Source organism: Pollicipes pollicipes, unplaced genomic scaffold (genome assembly GCF_011947565.3).
Source record: "Pollicipes pollicipes isolate AB1234 unplaced genomic scaffold, Ppol_2.1 Scaffold_7231;HRSCAF=8579_pilon_pilon_pilon, whole genome shotgun sequence".
Taxonomy (NCBI): domain Eukaryota; kingdom Metazoa; phylum Arthropoda; class Thecostraca; order Pollicipedomorpha; family Pollicipedidae; genus Pollicipes; species Pollicipes pollicipes.
In genome coordinates this window covers 29,094,755-29,113,495 of record NW_023597034.1, presented here as the reverse complement: position 1 = coordinate 29,113,495, position 18,741 = coordinate 29,094,755, and the positions used below count along the sequence as shown (strand labels likewise).

The window sequence follows — 18,741 nt, the reverse complement described above, 5'->3', positions numbered from 1 at the left end:
TTTATGCTTTAAAAGATAGGACCGGGTGGCATTTGGAATTTGTGAAGCAGTGTAATATTATCTTTTGAATTAAATTCAAAGGTGGCGAATGGGGTTTGGCTAGATTCTGAAAGCAATCCATAAGGTGTTCTGCTGAAATGAATAAGGATGTTGTTCGAATGTACCTCGCCAGCTGTTTTCGCGAGCGCGCTGCTCATCACGCTTCATTTAACGGGACGCTTCCTATGATTTTCATTTATTGAACACATCGAAATTGCTATTCATACAACAATTACGTACGTCCGGCTCTGAAGACAAACCGACATTTGAAAGCCGTCGTCATGATGGGGAACATAGTTGTGAGAAGGCGATGGAGTGAACTTCAGCCAAAACAAATCAGTCAAAATTTAAGGGTTTTGTGCAGGAGCTCTGTAGGAACAATACAAGCTCTGAAACTTTTCGGGCGCAATAATCTACAACTGTCGCTAAGCTAAAATCCAGTCTGAAAATGTTATAATGTACTCAATATGTGTGACAAGTCAGTAGCCATGCTTGCACTTTTTATTCGCCTTCCCACCGTGCCCAGGTAGAATAAGCACCCAACTTGAAAAATGCACCTAATAATACATGCACTTAACCGGCGTTTTCTGTACCCGCGTGTTTGATATGGAGAGTATTTCGTACCTCGTACCTATTCGTACCTCGATTGAATTTAACGACTGCCCTGGCCTTTGCCTGCGCTCGTCTCGAATTCTCTCAAATGGACCGATTTGAAAGTTGCGTTAAGCCACACTAAAAACAAACACGACCAAGACCATGTCGCAGTTCACTATTAACATATCTATTGACAGACCAAAACGTAAGCATCTACCGAACGTCGGAACAGAGGGCGTAGCTCTGCTCGTGGCCCGTCGCACCGCCGCACCGCCGCGCGCCCTGGCGACGGGCCGCCATCGGGCGGCGGCGGCGGGGAGCCGCTCTGCTCGCGGCCCGCCGCACCCGCACCGCCGCGCGCCCTGGCGACGGGCCGCCAGCTCGGGCGGCGGCGGGCGGGGAGCCGCTCTGCTCGCGGCCCGCCGCGCCGCCGCACCGCGCGTCCTGGCGACGGCCGCCAGCTCGGGCGGCGGCGGGCGGGGAGCCGCTCTGCTCGCGGCCCGCCGCCGCCGCACCGCCGCGCGTCCTGGCGACGGGCCGCCAGCTCGGGCGGCGGGGCGGGGAGCCGCTCTGCTCGCGGCCCGCCGCGCCGCCGCACCGCCGCGCGCCTGGCGACCGGCCGCCAGCTCGGGCGGCGGCGGGCGGAGGAGTCGCTCGGCGCGGGAGCTGGCGGCGACCACCGCCCTGACGCCCCTGCCCAGCCCCGCAGTGGTTCTCGCCGGCGTCAGTGGCCGCGGCCGCCCAGCTCCGGGCCAGCCGGCCGGCCCCCGCGGCCCGCGCCCGCTGGCCGAAACCACGGCTTCGGCCCAGCCCGGGCCCGGGCCGAAACGTGCCCCGCACGTCCGACGCAGCGGAACCTGAGCCCAACTGTGTGCCGCGGTACCTGACCGGGTCCAGCTGGGCCAGCCAGCCTTTTTCCACATCTCCAGACCCAGCTAGGCCTAGCCAAGCCCAGCCTGGCCCAGCCTGGCCCAGCCAAACGCAGCCAGGCACAGCTGGGCCCGGTCAGGGCCCGGCCGGGGCTCGCTGTTCAGCTAGTCGTCGTCGAGGGCAGCCAGCTCGCGCTCGTAAGCCTTGATGTCGTCGTCGTGGTTGATGTTGTCCTGGTTGGCGCCGTCCAGCCTTCGCTCCAGGTCCTTCAGCCGCTTGTCCTGCTCGCGGTAGTAGCCGCGCTCCTCGGGCTGCTCGTCCTCGTCCTCGTTCTGCGTGTCCTCCGGCGGCGGGTCGTCCCTGGAGAGCGGAGGACGTCAGCTGAAGGGACAATTTGAGGTGGATGTCTGGTGAAGAGAGTCTTCTAAGTGATGGAGGGACGTCAGTTGCAGAGAGTGCATTAATTAAAGGGAGATTCTCGGTTGAAATGAGAGTCTCGGTTGACGAGAGAGCGGCGAGTAAGTGGGGTCCATCAGGTGAAGAGACGGATAGCTGAAGGGGGTTTGCGAGGTGAATGGAGAATACCATGGAAAGCGAAATGTCCAGTGAAGGAAGGCTGTCGGCTCAATGCAGGATATCATGTAAAGCAAGGATGTCAAGTGACGGAGTGTGTATCACGTGAAGTGAAGGGAGGACATCACGTAAGAGAAGGATGCCAGGTGAAGAGAGGAGGCAAGTGAAGGCAGCACTCAGAAGAATAAAGGCAGCTCGTGAAGGATGCACACCGCGTGCAGGTAAGACATCAGAGAAAGAGAGCGAGAAGAGTAGCAGGCAGCACATGACGTGGTAAAGAACATCAGGTTAAGGTAGGATGTCAGATTAATGGGGCGCAAATAACTACTGCAGTTGACTAGCCGTCAAAACTCAATAACTAACTACAAATGAATGGAGAACGGCAGGTGAGGAAGTGTGTCAGGTGAATAGAGGATGCCAGGTGACGGAAGGGCGCCATGTTTGCGGAGAAAAGCAGGCGATGAAGTGATGGCAGGTGAGGGACGAAGCCGGTTGAAGGCAGGGCGGGTGTGAAGGATGAAAATCTGATCAAGGGATGTGATCAGGCGGGGAATGACACCAGGTGCTGGGAGGACATTTGGAATGCATGTTGTCAGCAGTCGCAGCTGGGGTGCAACCCCAGGGACTGGGACGGGCACACTAACGCGATGTTTTTGGCGTCCCAGACTTTGAGCACGCCATCATTGCTGCCCGTGTAGAGTTTGCCCTCGATGTACTGCAGGCAGTTGATGGCCGCCTCGTGGCCCATGTAACTTCGCTTCAGAGCCCCGGACTTGGCGTCGAACGCGCGGGCCAGCGTGTCTCCACAGCCGGTGAACACTGCAAGCGGGACATCGACATGACCGTAATGTAGCTCTCACTCTATGTCTGTGTCTTAATGCCTTTAAATCAACTTCAGCTATTGTTTCGATACAGGCATGTTGCCGAAATATCAAAACAACTACATCTCCATTCGCCCGGTTTTTCTCTGGGGAATAAGGCTAATACTACTGTCTTAACTGTCACTTTACAGCAAAAGGGCATCTTGGCCGCCGCGGAAATAGACCAATGCGAATAACAGTCAAAATAGTGCACACTACACCCATATTTTCAATACACCCAAGACTGTCCACCCGACTCGACCAAGCAAAAGATAGCAGAAAACATACCATACTTTCAATGTGTATGATGTGGCACTTTCCCTGAGTTTCGGAACTGGCCGGCAGTGAGATAGGTTGTGCCGACTGCGTGGTCCGTGGGTGTACCGACCATGGCTCGGGCTCACTCACCGACCCCGTCGGCCACCTTCAGGCAGATGACCGAGTGCTTATGGGACTTGTAGGTGCGCGTGCAGTCTCCGAACTCGGTGACCCAGCAGCGGGCCGTGGTGTCGGCTGAGCCGCTGTACAGTAGCTTGTTCACCACCTGCATGCAGACTATGGACTGGTTGTGGCCCTCCATCGTCTGAAACGGACCGGCGCAGGCAATGCTTACTGATGCCTCGAGGGCTCCAGCGCCAATCGCATGTGCAGCGTGGAATGCTACGTGCTAACGCCCTGGGTTCAATGCTGAAAAATGCATGCTGATGGCCTATACGTGCGCATTTTGACGTGCCATTGCATGCAATGCTTGAAACTAAGGGAAAGAACCGCGAAGCAGGCAGCATGATGGTGCGATCTAAGGGACGTGGGACTGCCGCTCTGAGGGACGTGGCACTGTCACTCTAGGGGGCGTGGGACTGTCACTCTGAGGGACGTGGCACTGTCACTCTGAGGGACGTGGCACTGTCACTCTGAGGGACGTGGCACTGTCACTCTGAGGGACGTGGCACTGTCTCTCTGAGGGACGTGGCACTGTTACTCTGAGCGACGTGGCACTGTCACTCTGAGGGACGTGGCACTGTCACTCTGAGGGACGTGGCACTGTCACTCTGAGGGACGTGGCACTGTCACTCTGAGGGACGTGGCACTGTCACTCTGAGCGACGTGGCACTGTCACTCTGAGGGACGTGGCGCCGTCGCTCTGAGGGGCGTGGCACTGTTACTCTGAGCGACGTGGCACTTTAACTCTGAGGGACGTGGCACTGTCACTCTGAGGGACGTGGCACTGTCACTCTGAGGGACGTGGCACCGTCGCTCTGAGGGACGTGGCACTGTCACTCTGAGAGACGTGGGACCGTCACTCTGAGGGACGTGGCACTGCCACTCTGAGGGACGTGGCACTGTCACTCTGAGGGACGTGGCACCGTCACTCTGAGGGGCGTGGCACTGTCACTCTGAGAGACGTGGCACTGCCACTCTGAGGGACGTGGCACTGTCACTCTGAGGAACGTGGCACTGTCATAAGGTGAGGCGGAGTTTGGCTTCCGGCTGCGAATGTGGCCGCTTGGTGCTATCATGGCTGCACTTTACATCCTTTGACCACTATTTTACAGTCACTGGACCTTATACACGATTTTGTAGCGGCTTGGGTAACTTATAAAAAACGGATAGATCTTTCACCTGTTTGCAGATCGCCGAGGAGATCTCCCAGATCTTGATGGTACGATCCGGACCGGCAGTGAATAGGACGGTACCGTCTCTGTCAGTGGCCATGCACGACACCGGGGCCGTGTGGCCGCGGAACGTCTGTCAGAGGGTGTCACAATTAAACAGAGGCGACAGCCTAAAAAAAATGGTGGTAGTCCGGTGTTCTTCAAACGGAAAAGACATTCAGTGACGTCCTTGGTTGACCCATTCCCTGACTCACATCATATCGCAAGCCAATAGCATACCGCTGCGTTTGTGAGCGGAGCACGTCACTGCCCACTCTCCTCGCATCACTTTGAACACTCACCCTCCCTCGTATCGCTCTCCCAGTGATCGTTCCTTTCGTGGGGTTAGTCATGCGACCGGTTCGACCGTGGCTTAGTCTACTATAAGATTTGATTTGGCATGGTAAGGCGCCTTCTGTTGCATTATAGCAGTCTGCCACAACGCGTATTACTGCAACAGGTCGTGTATATATATATATATATATATATATATATATATATATATATATATATATATAGATAGATAGATAGATAGATAGATAGATAGATAGATAGATAGATAGATAGATAGATAGATAGATAGATAGATAGATAGATAGATAGATAGATAGATAGATAGATAGATAGATAGATAGATAGATATATAGATATACTGGACCGGTTGAGTCGTGACAGAGCCTCCTGTTCTGAATACACACACCATCGCACGCCCGGTACAGCCCCGTCACTCGAGATCGGGGGTGAGTTCGGACCGTCACTCGAGATCGGGGTTGGGTTCGGACCGTGCCACTCGGACGGGACGCGCCCTCGTCACCCCAGGCGAGATGAGTCTGGATCAGCCCGCTCGCACCGGACACCCGCGGGCCCCCAGACCGGCCAGACGGCAGTCTTCCGCACCCGGAGGCTGGAGCCGGTCTCGGAGTCGAAGCTCCACGACTTGGCCGTCTTGTCGACGGACCCGGTGAGCAGCAGGTCCCCCGGGTGGATGGTGACCATGTCGGCGTCGGCGTCGTCCACCTCCGAGTCCGAGCCCTGGTCTTGGGCCGCCACGAAGATGATGGGGTAGACCCCACCGCGGTGACCCTGTGACCGCGGATGAGGTGAGCGCCCGGGCAGGCACACCAAGCCGGCGCCACGCCACACACTCGGTGGCGGTCCATGCTCGGGTAGATTGAACGATGGTGGTGGTGAACGACACTTGGGTTTGCAAATTTCTCGGACAGATCACGGTCAAGCGTGGAGAAGCTTTACGAGTCGACCTATCACAATTACGCCTCAAATGTCCGACATCAAGCCTAAAAGCTTCCTCGAAACGTTGCCAGCATTCAACTTCTGTATCGTGCCAGTTGACAGGTATTTCGTTGGGACAATGAGTACTTTTTGATAAGATAGCCCAATTGTCTGCGCATATCCAACTTGAAAGTTTTCAGAACAATCGGGGTCCGGCCAAGAGTTGGATTTGGGTCTGCAAGTAACCGTTGCACAGACTACGTTGATGCAATGTTTTTCGTGTTCAGTTCAAGATAACGCTTGCGCCATGGGTCTGAAGTGAGTGCGGGGCGAATACCTTGAAGACTCGTATGCAGGCCTTGCTCTCATTGCCGTCCCCGAGGTCGCTGGTGTCGAAGAGCCACGCCCGGGCCGTCTTGTCGTACGACGACGAGAAGATGAACTCGCCCGTGCAGATTATGCGGCTGATCCTGGACTCGTGACCTGGACAGTCACGACCGTCACGTTTTAGTTTGACGCACGTCACTGCTTGGGTCAGAGGCGTGGTAACGGTAGCGTTACCCGAACGTCACTGAGTGGGCCAGAAGCGTGGTAACGGCCCGTCGCGTCAGCTGCCATACAAGACGTCACTAAACGTCACTGCTTGGGTCAGAGGCGTAGTAACGGCACGTCGCGTCAGCTGCCATACGAGACATTACTAAACGTCACTGCTTGGGTCAGAGGCGTGGTAACGGCCCGTCGCGTCAGCTGCCATGCGAGACGTTACTAAACGTCACTGCTTCGGTCAGAGGCGTGGTAACGGCCCGTCGCGTCAGCTGCCATGCGAGACGTTACTAAACGTCACTGCTTCGGTCAGAGGCGTGGTAACGGCCCGTCGCGTCAGTTGCCATGCGAGACGTTACTGAACGTCACTGCTTGGGTCAGAGGCGTGGTAACGGCCCGTCGCGTCAGCTGCCATGCGAGACGTTACCGAACGTCACTGATTGGGCCAGAGGCGTGGCAGCCGCCCTTGTGTCAGCTGCCACATAAGACGTCACCGAAGTGCACAGCGGTTGAGATTCGAACCTGGAACCTACGAAACCAAGAGGATAGCTCTGTGCTTTTGTTACGAAATGACTGATTCATATGACGTGGGCACAGTGCATGGACACAGATGCATTGCCCAGGCCGGCGAATCAGGTCAGTTGTGCGAAACCGGGGTGCTGCAAAGCCCACGGCTACAGCGTCGCCCGAATAATGCAAATGCGCCGGTTCGGGACCCACGGTCGGCTGTGTTTCACTATGCTCTGTCACATCCGGCGCCGGTTCGAGACGTACTGTCGACTGTGTTTTTCTGCGCTCTGCCACAGCTGGCGCCGGTTCGAGGCCCACTGTCGGCTGTGTTTCACTGCTCTCTGCCACAGCCGGCGTGATCAGCTGTATTACAAATGGCCTCGGCAGTCCCACGTGTCAGATACTGAAGCAGTCCAACCAGGCGGCGCGGACCGACACGGCAGGGGGACACTGGACCTGCCCAGCCAGATGTACTACACTGAATGGTCGCTGCGGTTGGCGGGTCCAACAGCCCGCCCCAAATTAATGGCTGCCGGGAACTAGATCCACAGCAGCACAGGCTCGAGGCCGGATGATTTCGAACACCGGGTCGTTGAGAATATCGTGCAGCCCCATCTCGGTGTTGGTTTGGTGCAGCCAAGTTCATAATATCACTGCGCCTTGTCTGCCGCTTTGACCCTGCAGGGCGTTTGACCGAAGGACGCTCTGAGAAAATTATTCGTAGCTTTTTAAGGTCATTTGTAATGGCTTGCGATCCATGGTTGCTGATAATCCCAGAGAATTTTCACCCCCGAAGACGAAACCTTTTCTTGGTATAGATGATAAATTGGCCAATATTCCAAAATGAACTAAGGAAACTCATTACAGTGAGGGCAAAAGCTCGTTTTATAGTAGCTTTCAAATTTATTGTTAAATTGGTTTTACTTGAACGCAGTTGTGGTGAGTGTAGAAAATTGAGGTAAGGGCGGCCTAATGCAGAAGCGCGGATGTACAGCGGATAGGATAAGCAGGGAACGCTCGGACGGAAAATTACACTGAAAAGAAATGTACCGTCGGCCGAACGTCGCCGAAATACGCCATCGCCTGATGTGATTGGCGGCCCGCGTTGGATAACAACGGTGCGTGTGATAAAATATGCGGTATTACTGTTATTCGATAGCAATTAGTAAGCTTTCGCAGCGCAGTTGGCGCAGCATTGGCTCGTAAAAGGCCTCTGCTTTACTTAACAGATAATGTGCACACAATAATATCCAAGCTTGTTTGGTCACCACCAACAGCAGCACTTTAATTCACTTGACATATCCATGTAGAATAGCTCACATCAAACGGCGTTAATCACCTGACGCTGAAAGGGTTCGATTTAAGCTGCCACAACAGCTGATAGGATCTAAACGACACGAACAATGCCAGGTGGTGAGCCAAAATAAAAATCAGCATGGCGACAAATCCGAGCCTTTTTAGCCAACAGCAAGGGTCGCAGCGTGCCGAACTTACTTTATTTTTGCCTGCATTATTGTTTGTAGATAACTCATATTTAAAGACCTACCAATAGCTTCCCATATACCAGCAGATCGTTCTAGTCTTGGCCCACCGGTTGAAAACAACTGGAAAGGATGCATCCTTTAACATTTCCAGAGGTGTCACCAAGCGCTGCCGCCGGGGCACCACGGCGTCGGGGCCGTGCTCCCACCTTCGTATGTGAAGAGGCAGTCGCAGCTGGTCATGTCCCACTTCTTGATAGTGCTGTCGGCCGAGCCCGTCACCACGAACGTATCGCACGAGGCCACGCATGTGATGTAGCTCGTGTGACCCCTGGCGAGGAGGCGTGACAAGGTCATGACTCACTAAGGTCACTTGGCATACAGTAGATGTAAGTGGTCAGGTCGGGTCACGACATATCATTGAATTATCTGGGACGATTCGGTTTCAATCCCAAATAAACGTGGTGTTTTGCTGGGTTGCATCATTGTTGGATGCATCGAGGCTGCGTCATGTTGATAATTATCAAGTTATGAAGCTGCCGTAAAAAGGAATATAGTGCCGTCTGCCCAAATCGGTCGAAGCTGTCGCCCGCAGGGAGCCCCATCATTCAGAGATTTCGACATGCCATCAACAGCGAGGCAAATGTCCACGGGGAGGAATCGCGATTACGATTCATCAATTGCATTTTGAACAATCAAAACATCTTTAGCAGAAGCTTTTATAGGATTTGTTCTGTGAATGTTCCGGACGCCTGATTACAGCTTTTCATAACAACAAATGTCCATTCGGCTCCAGTTTTACGCAACAGAGCAACCAGGCCCACTGAGGTCTTTCATCAACCACTGTATAACGGAGGCCATCAGCGAATGGCCCGCGCCCGTAACGACAGAGCGACGCACGGCCTCTGCAAGGACGCCGCTGCGTCAGCTGATGACGTCTGGTCATGTCACCACCGCTGCTGGCCGGTGTTACGATCGATCGTCCTCAGCCTGGCAACGGGACCGAGTCCAAACAACTGGCGTCACCCGGCAGTGGGCAGTCGCAACCGCTCCTAGCAGGCTCGTGCTCACAGTTCGTGCCCTAGCTTTACAGTGGGGCACTCGCGCAGAGGGGTTCGTACCGAATTATATTGGAGATAACGCAGAGTTGGAAAGTGCGGAGGCGTAGTGGGGTCATGAACAAGTGAGTAGATAATTCGTTGCTCTCAAAGCAAGATTTGGATGAATCAAAGCCAACTTGACGTGAAACTATTGAAAACCCGCCCAAAGTTTCATGGATTTGGTTGATGTCATCTACATTGTACATTTCAAACGCCTGGACGCGCTGTGTGAAGTCCTCGAGGACGCCTGGACACCCGGTGTAAAGTCATTCGAAGGCACCGGGCACCCGGCTGGCACTCTTTTAGGACGCCCGGACACCCGGCTGGCACTCCTTTAGGACGCCCGGACACCCGGCTGGCACTCCTTTAGGACGCCCGGACACCCGGTTGGCACTCCTTTAGGACGCCCGGACACCCGGTTGGCACTCCTTTAGGACGCCCGGACACCCGGCTGGCACTCCTTTAGGACGCCCGGACACCCGGCTGGCACTCCTTTAGGACGCCCGGACACCCGACGTGTGCTCACTCGAGGATGCCCAAAAACTGAATGTTACTCACTCGAAGACAGTCGTGCGCTCCGTAGGGACTCACTCGAGGACGTCCGAGCATTGGATAGTACTCATTCGAGGACAGTCAGGCACTCCGTATGGACTCACTCGAGGACGCCCGATCATCGGATAGTACTCATTCGAGGACAGTCAGGTACTCCGTAGGGACTCACTCGAGGACGCCCGAGCATTTGATGGCTCTCACTCGAGGACAGCCAGGCACTCGGCAGGGACCCATTCCAGGACGCCGGAACATTGGATGATGCTCACTCGAGGACAGCCAGGCACTCCATAGGGACTCACTCAAGAACGCCCGTGCATTTGATGGTGCTCACTCGAGGACAGCCAGGCACTCCGTAGGGACCCATTCCAGGACGCCGGAACGTCGGATGATGCTCACTCGAAGACAGCCAGACACCCCGTAAGGACTCACTCGAGGGCGCCCAGGCACTCGGTGTCGTCGGTCTTGGTGCTCCACATGCGGGCGGTGCAGTCCTCGGAGCCCGTGATCAGGAGCGAGCCGTCCTCGCTGAGCGCCATGCAGTTGATGGAGCCGTCATGGTCGGCTGGTGGGCGACACGCGCCGCGCGTCAGGCACACACACAGACGCGTCATGCACGGCCTTCTGGCCCGCATGGTACATCGTGCGGAAGCGCAGGCCCTCATCACGAATCATATAACTAACCAGTTCTGTGTACGTTACCTATGTTACCGTTTTAACTCTCACTTAACTAAACAACCCGTACAATTATCGCTTGCACTGCGTAGAGAGATAGTGGATAACCCTATTTCCTCTATACGCCGCCGCATTTCATCGAGCACTATAATGGACGGTGCCCGATTCCGCGAGCGCCAGGACACTTACTGTTCTTACAGGACACTTACTGTTCTTTGCATCGTGGTAATTCCCCGGTTGGGCGGACCGACTCGCACTGCGGCTGCCTATGACCGGGACAAAAGGAACGCATTGAAAATGGGCGAAAGCGGCACAGATCTAAAAATGGTGCGGTTACGGAGGTTAGCCATTGTAGCAATACTTACCATCTGCGAGAAGCTGTGTGAGAGACAGCGATCCTCGCCGTTCACAGAAATGGTGAAATTCAAACACCACATCATGTGCCAGTCATTTACAGGCAGCGACAGACGACCAGAAACAATCACTGAAGCCCACCTGCATGCTACACCAGCGCGCGAACTTGGAAACACCAAAGTACTGGACATGCGGAAAGACAATTGTTACGAACATAAGCGCATTGCATCCATCCTTCCCACGTGTCAACGGTGTATGGTCAATCTATGGTAAAGGGCTTGTGCATCTTTTCGTGACCGTATTATTTGGACGGTGGAACAAAAATGAGTTGCTGTACTTGCTCTTTGAGGCCCACTCCTTATCACCTTCCACTGTCGATGCTGACTTTGTGGGGCAAGTTACATTGCTGACAGTCTGATAATACCAACCGTAATAACGTCTGCGATCAGGCTATTATGCCCCTGCGCGGTCTGCTAATGTATTCAAAGAAAATTATATGTGGGGTAAAATTACAGTGTGTTTTCTGCTTACGCTGTGCTAACATGCTCGTGGACACATTTTATATATCGTTCTCGGTGATGCAGAGCCTCGACATATTGACCAAACAGCCCTTGTTACTGTGTGTTAAGTTGCTGAGATATACCAAATAACGATAAAATACCAATATACCGATATACCAAATATACCATATATACCAAATATACCAAATACCGATATACCAAATAACGATAAAAGATAAACCAAATAACGAATATCTTCACCTGACCTGAAATATTCAACTTTCTGCATTGCTAGGTCTCGGAGCAATAACTGCGTAGTTAAGATCGCGGCTAAAATGCAGACACGCTAAAATGTGGGAAGTGGAAGTGGAAGCGTTTCGTGGAAGTTCTAGAACACCTGTATACGCTATTCCAGGTTAAGATCACATTAGATCAAAACTTTATGTCGCCGTGAGAACTTGTTGTGTGCAGGCGTGGCCAATCCTTGTGTGCTGTTGTGTGCTGGTGCGGCCAATCCTTGTGTGTTGTTGTGTGCTATTGCGGCCAATCCTTGTGTGCTGTTGTGTGCCGCCGTGGCTAATCCTTGTGTGCTATTGTGTGCCGGTGCGGCCAATCCTTATGTACTGTTGTGTGCCGGCGCCGCAGCTGCTGCACCATAAATACTGCACCGCAGCAGTTCCGACTCCAAGAGCGATGAGCACAACATCTGCACGATGACCTGTGCCATCGTGACCTGTGCGGGTCAGCCGGATCTGGCAGCAGACGGCGCACGGCGGTGGTCGCGTTCTCGTGGCGAACAGGAGTGGGCGGCGCCGCCGGAGAGGGGCAGGATGAAGACCACCACATAGCGTGGAGCACACATGCTCGACATCTGCATTTAGCCAGACAGAGTGGCGTGTGAGGGCTGTCGGCGCAGTGTGCTTCAAGCTTAAGGTCATGGAGTGCCCTTCAGTGACCTCAGATAACGTAACTTTCTCACTTCCGAGTGATTTTATGCAACTTTTCTCTGCGGGCATGCACATAGGACTTTTAGAGAAGGATAACGTGTCGTTTGATCTCGCTTGATCTGCGCTGTTGTAAGAGATAGCTAAAAGCAGTCCGTGTTAACTTGATAGCGCGCGAAAGGACCGCGCGATGTTTGAACCCATCCTAGAGCATAGCGCTTCGAATCGCCGTGGGTTCACGTCAATGCTGAGTCCCCAAGCCGAACACTCAGGGACGCCTTTTATAATCGCGTGCGGCCTGAGCAGCGCAGAATGGCGTGGTCAGTGTAATCACGGGCCCGGATTACACCGCTCTACATCTGGTAGTGTTCTGAATGCTAAGGCACTGAACGCTGGAATGCTCCTCTCTTATCATGAAGACCCGCAGATCTGGGGAATGGGGGTTGATGGCAGCCTGAAACGCGAGGGTCAGTGGTCTGGTGCTGTACTTCCACTGATCGTTCAGTGTCGTGTTATTGTTCACGGGCTGCAATTTACGACGCTGCGTTATTTTGTCGGCCGTGGGCGAATGAAAGGGACGATTTGCGATGAGCTCCCAGCTTTTAGTTGAGGAATTACTTTGCACAGGCAAGGAGTTTCGCTATGCTGTCTAGCATATGCGTTCACCCTCGCGGTCACACGCATTATTCTCAGACTTAGGGCTGTAATTACGGCATTTTCTGCACGATAGCCTCAGCCATTCCTTTCTGTTGTTTGTACAATGGGTTTCAGCGCTCGCATTTGAGATATTATGCTTTTGTGCAGGGGCACTGCGTTTGGTATGATGGATAGGGTCGTACGGATGAGCGGGTTGTGTGATGAAAAGTTGGCCGCCCTTACTCACAAACCTAAGCCTTTCTTTGATCCCACAGGGGCTCCGCGCGTGAAAGTTTAGAGCGCTTTCGTATTGAAGACGTTCATCGTTCATGGCCTTTCGTAGTGAAGAGCTTCATCGTCCATGGCCTTTTGAAAGACAGTTGCTGTCAAGATTGTGTAAGTTCAGGTATTGAAATCTCGCAAAGGAATGTCAGCATACATTGTTATTTGCATCATTAATGACTGGGGCACATTACAAGTATAGATTGCAAGGCTTTCCGAGCGCAAGATGATGAACGATTGATAACTGACATCGACGATCTCACTAACCCAGTTCGAACGAATGGTCCAAGGTTTGTCTCGAAGCAGCTTTACTCTGCAGGCAAAGGGAGACGAGGACAACGGAACGTCCTTCGTACCGTGTCAAGTCGCTCAGCTTGTGTCTGGTCGCGGGGTCAGGTGGCATGTGTGCCAAATCCGCTTGGCTTGTGCCTGGTCGCGGGGTCAGGTGGCATGTGTGCCAAATCCGCTTGGCTTGTGCCTGGTCGCGGGGTCAGGTGGCATGTGTGGCTCTGCCTTCAGAAAGCAGAAACTCTCATCGGTGGATATGGCCACTTTTTACGCATTCAGTCAGAGGCCAACGTTGAAAACAGGTACTGGACCCACAAGATAATGTACATAAATGTACTTCGGGAAGTCCCGTCATCAGCATGTGCCTTTTTTGTACAATGCAAAATTTCCTTAAATCCAGAGCGCGAGAACAGGCCTCTGCTCGTGCTCTAAAAACGCTATTTTTTTACTATTTTGAACCGAGAAACAGCGTTTTCTGACTACAAAAGGGAAAACATATGACGATGAGACATCCCTCATTCAGGCAGACGTTTGGGTGCTTCTCTCTGGACTATGAGCTAAAATACTACCTTAGCGTAGTAAAATACTACCTTAGCGATATATATATATATATATATATATATATATATATATATATATATGTGTGTGTATGTGTGTGTGTGTGTGTGTGTGTGTGAGTGTGTGTGTGTGTGTGTGTGTGTGTGTGTGTGTGTGTTTGTGTGTGTGTTGTGTGTGTGTGTGTGTGTGTGTGTGTGTGTGTGTGTGGTGTGTGTGTGTGTGTGTGTGTGTGTGTGTGGTGTGTGTGTGTGTGTGTGTGTGTGTGTGTGTGTGTGTGTGTGTGTGTGTGTGTGTGTGTTCTTATAAAAAGTGGCTCGATTCAGACCGCGGTGTTCTCGCACTCGCTGGCATAGTACTTTGTACGCCACCACGCAGTATTTGACAGACATGTGTGTTTTGCATGGAAACCTACGGGCTGGCAAATCAGGGTCCTCGAAATTACATACGACGCCTCTCGAGGTTCTGCCCGGGCTTTAGGCCACCACTCCACTGCGCCCACTTCTCAGTGCTCACACCGGCCACGGTGTCTGTAGATGCCGAGCCATGACTGGCCGTGCCCTGCGTCAGCGCACGGGGGTGCCATCTGTGAGCGTGCCAGATGAGGTGTGGGTGCCATCTGTGAGCGTGCCAGATGAGGTGTGGGGTGCCATCTGTGAGCGTAGCCAGATGAGGTGTGGGTGCCACCTGTGAGCGTGCCAGATGGGTTTTAGGTGCCATATGAGAGCGTGCCAGATGAGGTGTGGGTGCCATATGTGAGGCGTGCCAGATGAGGTGTGGGTGCCATATGTAAGCGTGCCAGATGGGGTGTGGGTGCCATCTGTGAGCGTTTCAGATGTGGGTGCCGTCTGTTAGCGCGCCAGATGAGGTCAGATCACTATTTGTGCGCTCTATGCAGTGTTTTCATAAATTTACAAAGTGAAGTTGCTAGGGATTAAGGTAAAATCGCCTAACTTTTAAGTTGGTTGTGCGTACCACAATTTGTTTGAAGTGATTGATGTTAAAAGTGTAATATCTTGTAACATATTTGGGATAATCTGAGACCATTCAGTGATCTTTTATCACCCTGAAATCGAAGAGCTTAGCTACTATCATCTTAATATGCGACTGAAATACTCAATGTGCCGTAAAATGTCTGCCAGAATTATATTCCATTTGTGGCATGACACACCCTGATACGATCTTTACATCAAACGACCATTTTAAATGTCAAGAAATTGATGGATCATGCGTGTATAATCGCCTTAGGCTTCCGAACTACTACACAGTAATATACTGTGCACAGAGCGTTCACAATCCGTTGCGAAATGACAACTCTTTAATGTCCGTGAAGTTAGCGATTTATTCGCGACTTTTTCAGCGACGAGTTCCGATTTCCCTGAAAAATGGTTGAAGGTCAATTGTGGCACGAGAACACCAAAAAGTACCCTTATTTTGCAATATCATGTCTCCTTCAAGGACAAAAGCTGGGTCAAAGCACGGGGAACTCGATATCACCCGAGAATTACAGGCCGATCTTCAACTTGCAAACGTCAGAATATTCAACACAGAAAGAACTCGCGTCCGTCAAAAAGCCCTGACCTCTCAAAGTCACCCTTCAAGGTCAACCGCGGGCTCAAAGTACGGGGAACTTCATATCACCCAAAAATTACCGACCGATTTTTATTTTACAATGATCAGAACATTCACGACAGAAAGGACTAGTGTCCGTCAAAAAGTCCTCACCCTCAAGGCCACCCTTCAAGGTTAAACGCGGGCTCAAAGAACGGAAAACTCCATATCATCCAAAAGTTACCGGCCGATTTGTATTTTACAAAGATCAGAACATTCACCACAGAAAGAACTAGCGTCCGTGAAAAAGTGATGTGGGTAAATATTTGGGTGATATGGAGTTCCCCGTCCTTTGAGCCCGCGTTTGACCTTGAAGGGTGACCTTGAGAGGTCAGAACTTTTTGACGGATGTTAACTCTTTTTGTGGTAAATGTGCTTATCTTTGTAAGTTAAAATCGGCCGGCACTGTTTGGTTGATATGAAGTTCCCCGTCCTTTGAGCCCGAGGTTGACTTTGAAGAGTGACCTGAGAGGTCCGGACTTTTGACGGACACTGGATCTTTCTGTGGTGAATGATTTGATTTTGTAAGTTAATAATTGACCGGAAATTTTTGTGATGATATGGATTTCCCCGTCTTTGAGACCGCGTTTGACCTTGAAGGGTGACCTTAAGAGGCCAGGATTTTACGAACGCTAGCTCTTTTTGTGGTAAACGTTTTGATCTTTGTAAGCTAAAAACCGGCCGGTAATTTTTGGGTGATATCGAGTTCCCCGTCCTTTGACCCAGCTCTTGACCTTGAAGGTCACATAATATGCAAAATAAGGGTCATTCTTGGTGTTCCTATGCCACAATTGGTCGTGAAACCATTTTTCAGGGAAATCAGAACTCGTCGCTGAAAAAATCGCTGAATAAATCGCTTACTTCACGGACTTAACTTTTTAAGTTTTAGCTGGCGCATTGTGTGACCAAGGTCTAACTCATTGAATGAACTTAAAGCATTCAGATGAAATGCCAAAATGTTCAAGACTAAGCTATCGATTACGTCAATGTGCTGCTGCTGAAGATTAAAACGCGCACAAAAAAAGCACAGGCGACGGCGTTCCTCCCTATCGTGGAATGCAGCGCCGCTTTTGCTTCACCGCGAGAGTTCGTGGCATAATTAATTTGGCCGTTGGACAAACTTTTGGTCAATATGTTGAGTTCTCGTGCAACACCCAAAACGGTGTGGGCAATTATAACGTCTGTTCATGTGGGAGTATGGGCGCTACAGTGGTCGCAGCAGACGGCGCGTCCGCAACACCAATAATCATTATTCAGCCGATTTGGAGGCGCTCCGATGCTGATTTAAGTCAGCTATGTTTACCCGTTATAAAAACGAGCGTGAGGTCATTCATGACACACAGCTAAAAACACTGTCATGCGGAATTGAGATCATACGACGAACACATGACACTGCAGGCAACGCTTTCCAAGGCGCGCACATCGGAAAACGCACAGACAAAGCACACCGTATAGCGTAAAAATGTGCAACCCAGTGACGTCACATCTCGGTTACGGCATCCCTCAGATGTATGTTCATGCTTCAGAATTTGAAGGTCAGCTGTCTTCTTTAGGAGATTGCGAGCAGGACTGATTTGACTGAGGTTTGCTGGCCTGGTTTGGGCTGAGGTTTATTGATGAAAATTGCTCACACGCTTTTTTCGAGCCTTCCTTTCGAATTTCTACATATTTTAATACGACAGTATACTACACGTCGATTCATGCCATGTCTTTTGCGCGGCCTGTCAAGAGCATCGGACACTGAATCCCTTGAACAGTTGATTTGTGAAGCAGTGTTTTTGGCTGCAATTGCCACGAAATCCAGTTTTCCTCGACATTACTGTCGACAAATATTGAGATACTATTCCTGTACTGCTGCTGGTAGGCAAGTTAGGTAGCAAAGGATGCACCAAATCCTGACAGGCGAGGGAATGAGTTTCATCTGTTTACGGTGATCTCGATCTTGCGGTGCTTTTTTGGCCTTCTCCCGAGCTATTGCCTTAAATTTGATTGGTTGTCAATAAATGCAACAAACCATGATAACTGGCCTCCGGCCAGTTGTGAGCGAAATCACCGGAAGTGTATTGAGATGAAAGCAGTCCAGGCAGCTTACGTGATCGACACAAAAATATTGTAGTTTGATTTAAGATTGGGTGGTAACAAAAACTCACAGAGACAGTCACTGCGGTTCCACTGAAGACAGCAAACTAAGCAGCCTTTGGGATGTCCCCCAAGCCCCAGGAAACAGGGTTTGTTATTCACTATGCCCGCACGAGTATTGTGTGCTGGCTAGCTTGCAAGAGTTCGAAGAGGGTACTTATACTTGGACGTTTTCCGAGAGATTCTCGCTCATAGATGCTCCTGCCGTCCTGTGTGGTTTCCCTTGGAAACCCCCCACCCCGGCATCCCATAGCTGGTGGCTGGGAGCTGGCAGGAACGCCTGAAAAAGGAGCGGGGTTAAATGTCCGCATACAGTAAAAGGGCGGTGTGACTGTGTGTAAAAATGGCGGTAATGCCACATAAGGGATTAATTTCAGAGCGCCTGTCATATATATATATATATATATATATATATATATATATATATATATATATATATATATACGTATGCAAGTGTGGAAGATATGCACCTATGCGAGCCGCACGCGTGGCGAAACAAATAAACCAGAAGAGCATCACAAAAAAACGAAGTGCCTGAAAGGGGAGTAACTTTCGTATGCGAGTTGATGCATCAGTACGTTCTCTGCAAGTTGCGTTTTTTAGTCACTGCAATTTTGGTTGGGAGTTAACCACATGAAGCTGTTGGCGGTCAACAGAGAGAAATTGCGTTAACCATGTTTAGATATCTCATGTTTGGGTACAAAGACGCAGGTCCCTAAGCATCAAAAAGGGCTCAGGCCAAGCTTGCAGTGGTGC

The 18,741-nt window shown here is 51.7% G+C and overlaps 1 protein-coding gene across 1 annotated transcript; it reads right to left on the bottom strand.

Moving 5' to 3' along the window:
• Positions 1-1,469: 1,469 nt before the first annotated feature.
• On the bottom strand, positions 1,470-18,201 carry LOC119110494 (WD repeat-containing protein 86). The gene is made up of 9 exons (XM_037234341.1): positions 18,149-18,201; positions 10,434-10,566; positions 8,562-8,683; positions 6,156-6,301; positions 5,486-5,671; positions 4,557-4,682; positions 3,345-3,519; positions 2,721-2,895; positions 1,470-1,863 (listed from the first exon to the last, which is right to left on the bottom strand). Exons 2-9 carry the CDS (start codon positions 10,538-10,540, stop codon positions 1,668-1,670), a joined length of 1,233 nt encoding a protein of 410 aa, XP_037090236.1. The 5' UTR covers positions 10,541-10,566; positions 18,149-18,201; the 3' UTR covers positions 1,470-1,667.
• Positions 18,202-18,741: the final 540 nt, after the last annotated feature.

Excerpts from the sequence above, each read along its gene's own strand:
- LOC119110494 (XM_037234341.1), bottom strand. The coding sequence starts at position 10,540 with ATGGCGCTCAGCGAGGACGGCTCGCTCCTGATCACGGGCTCCGAGGAC. Across the intron at positions 8,684-10,433 it reads GAGTGCCTGGGCGCCCTCGA|GGGTCACACGAGCTACATCA; the intron begins GTGAGTCCTTAC and ends CCTCCTCGCCAG. Across the intron at positions 4,683-5,485 it reads AGACCGGCTCCAGCCTCCGG|ACGTTCCGCGGCCACACGGC; the intron begins GTGCGGAAGACT and ends ACCCTCTGACAG.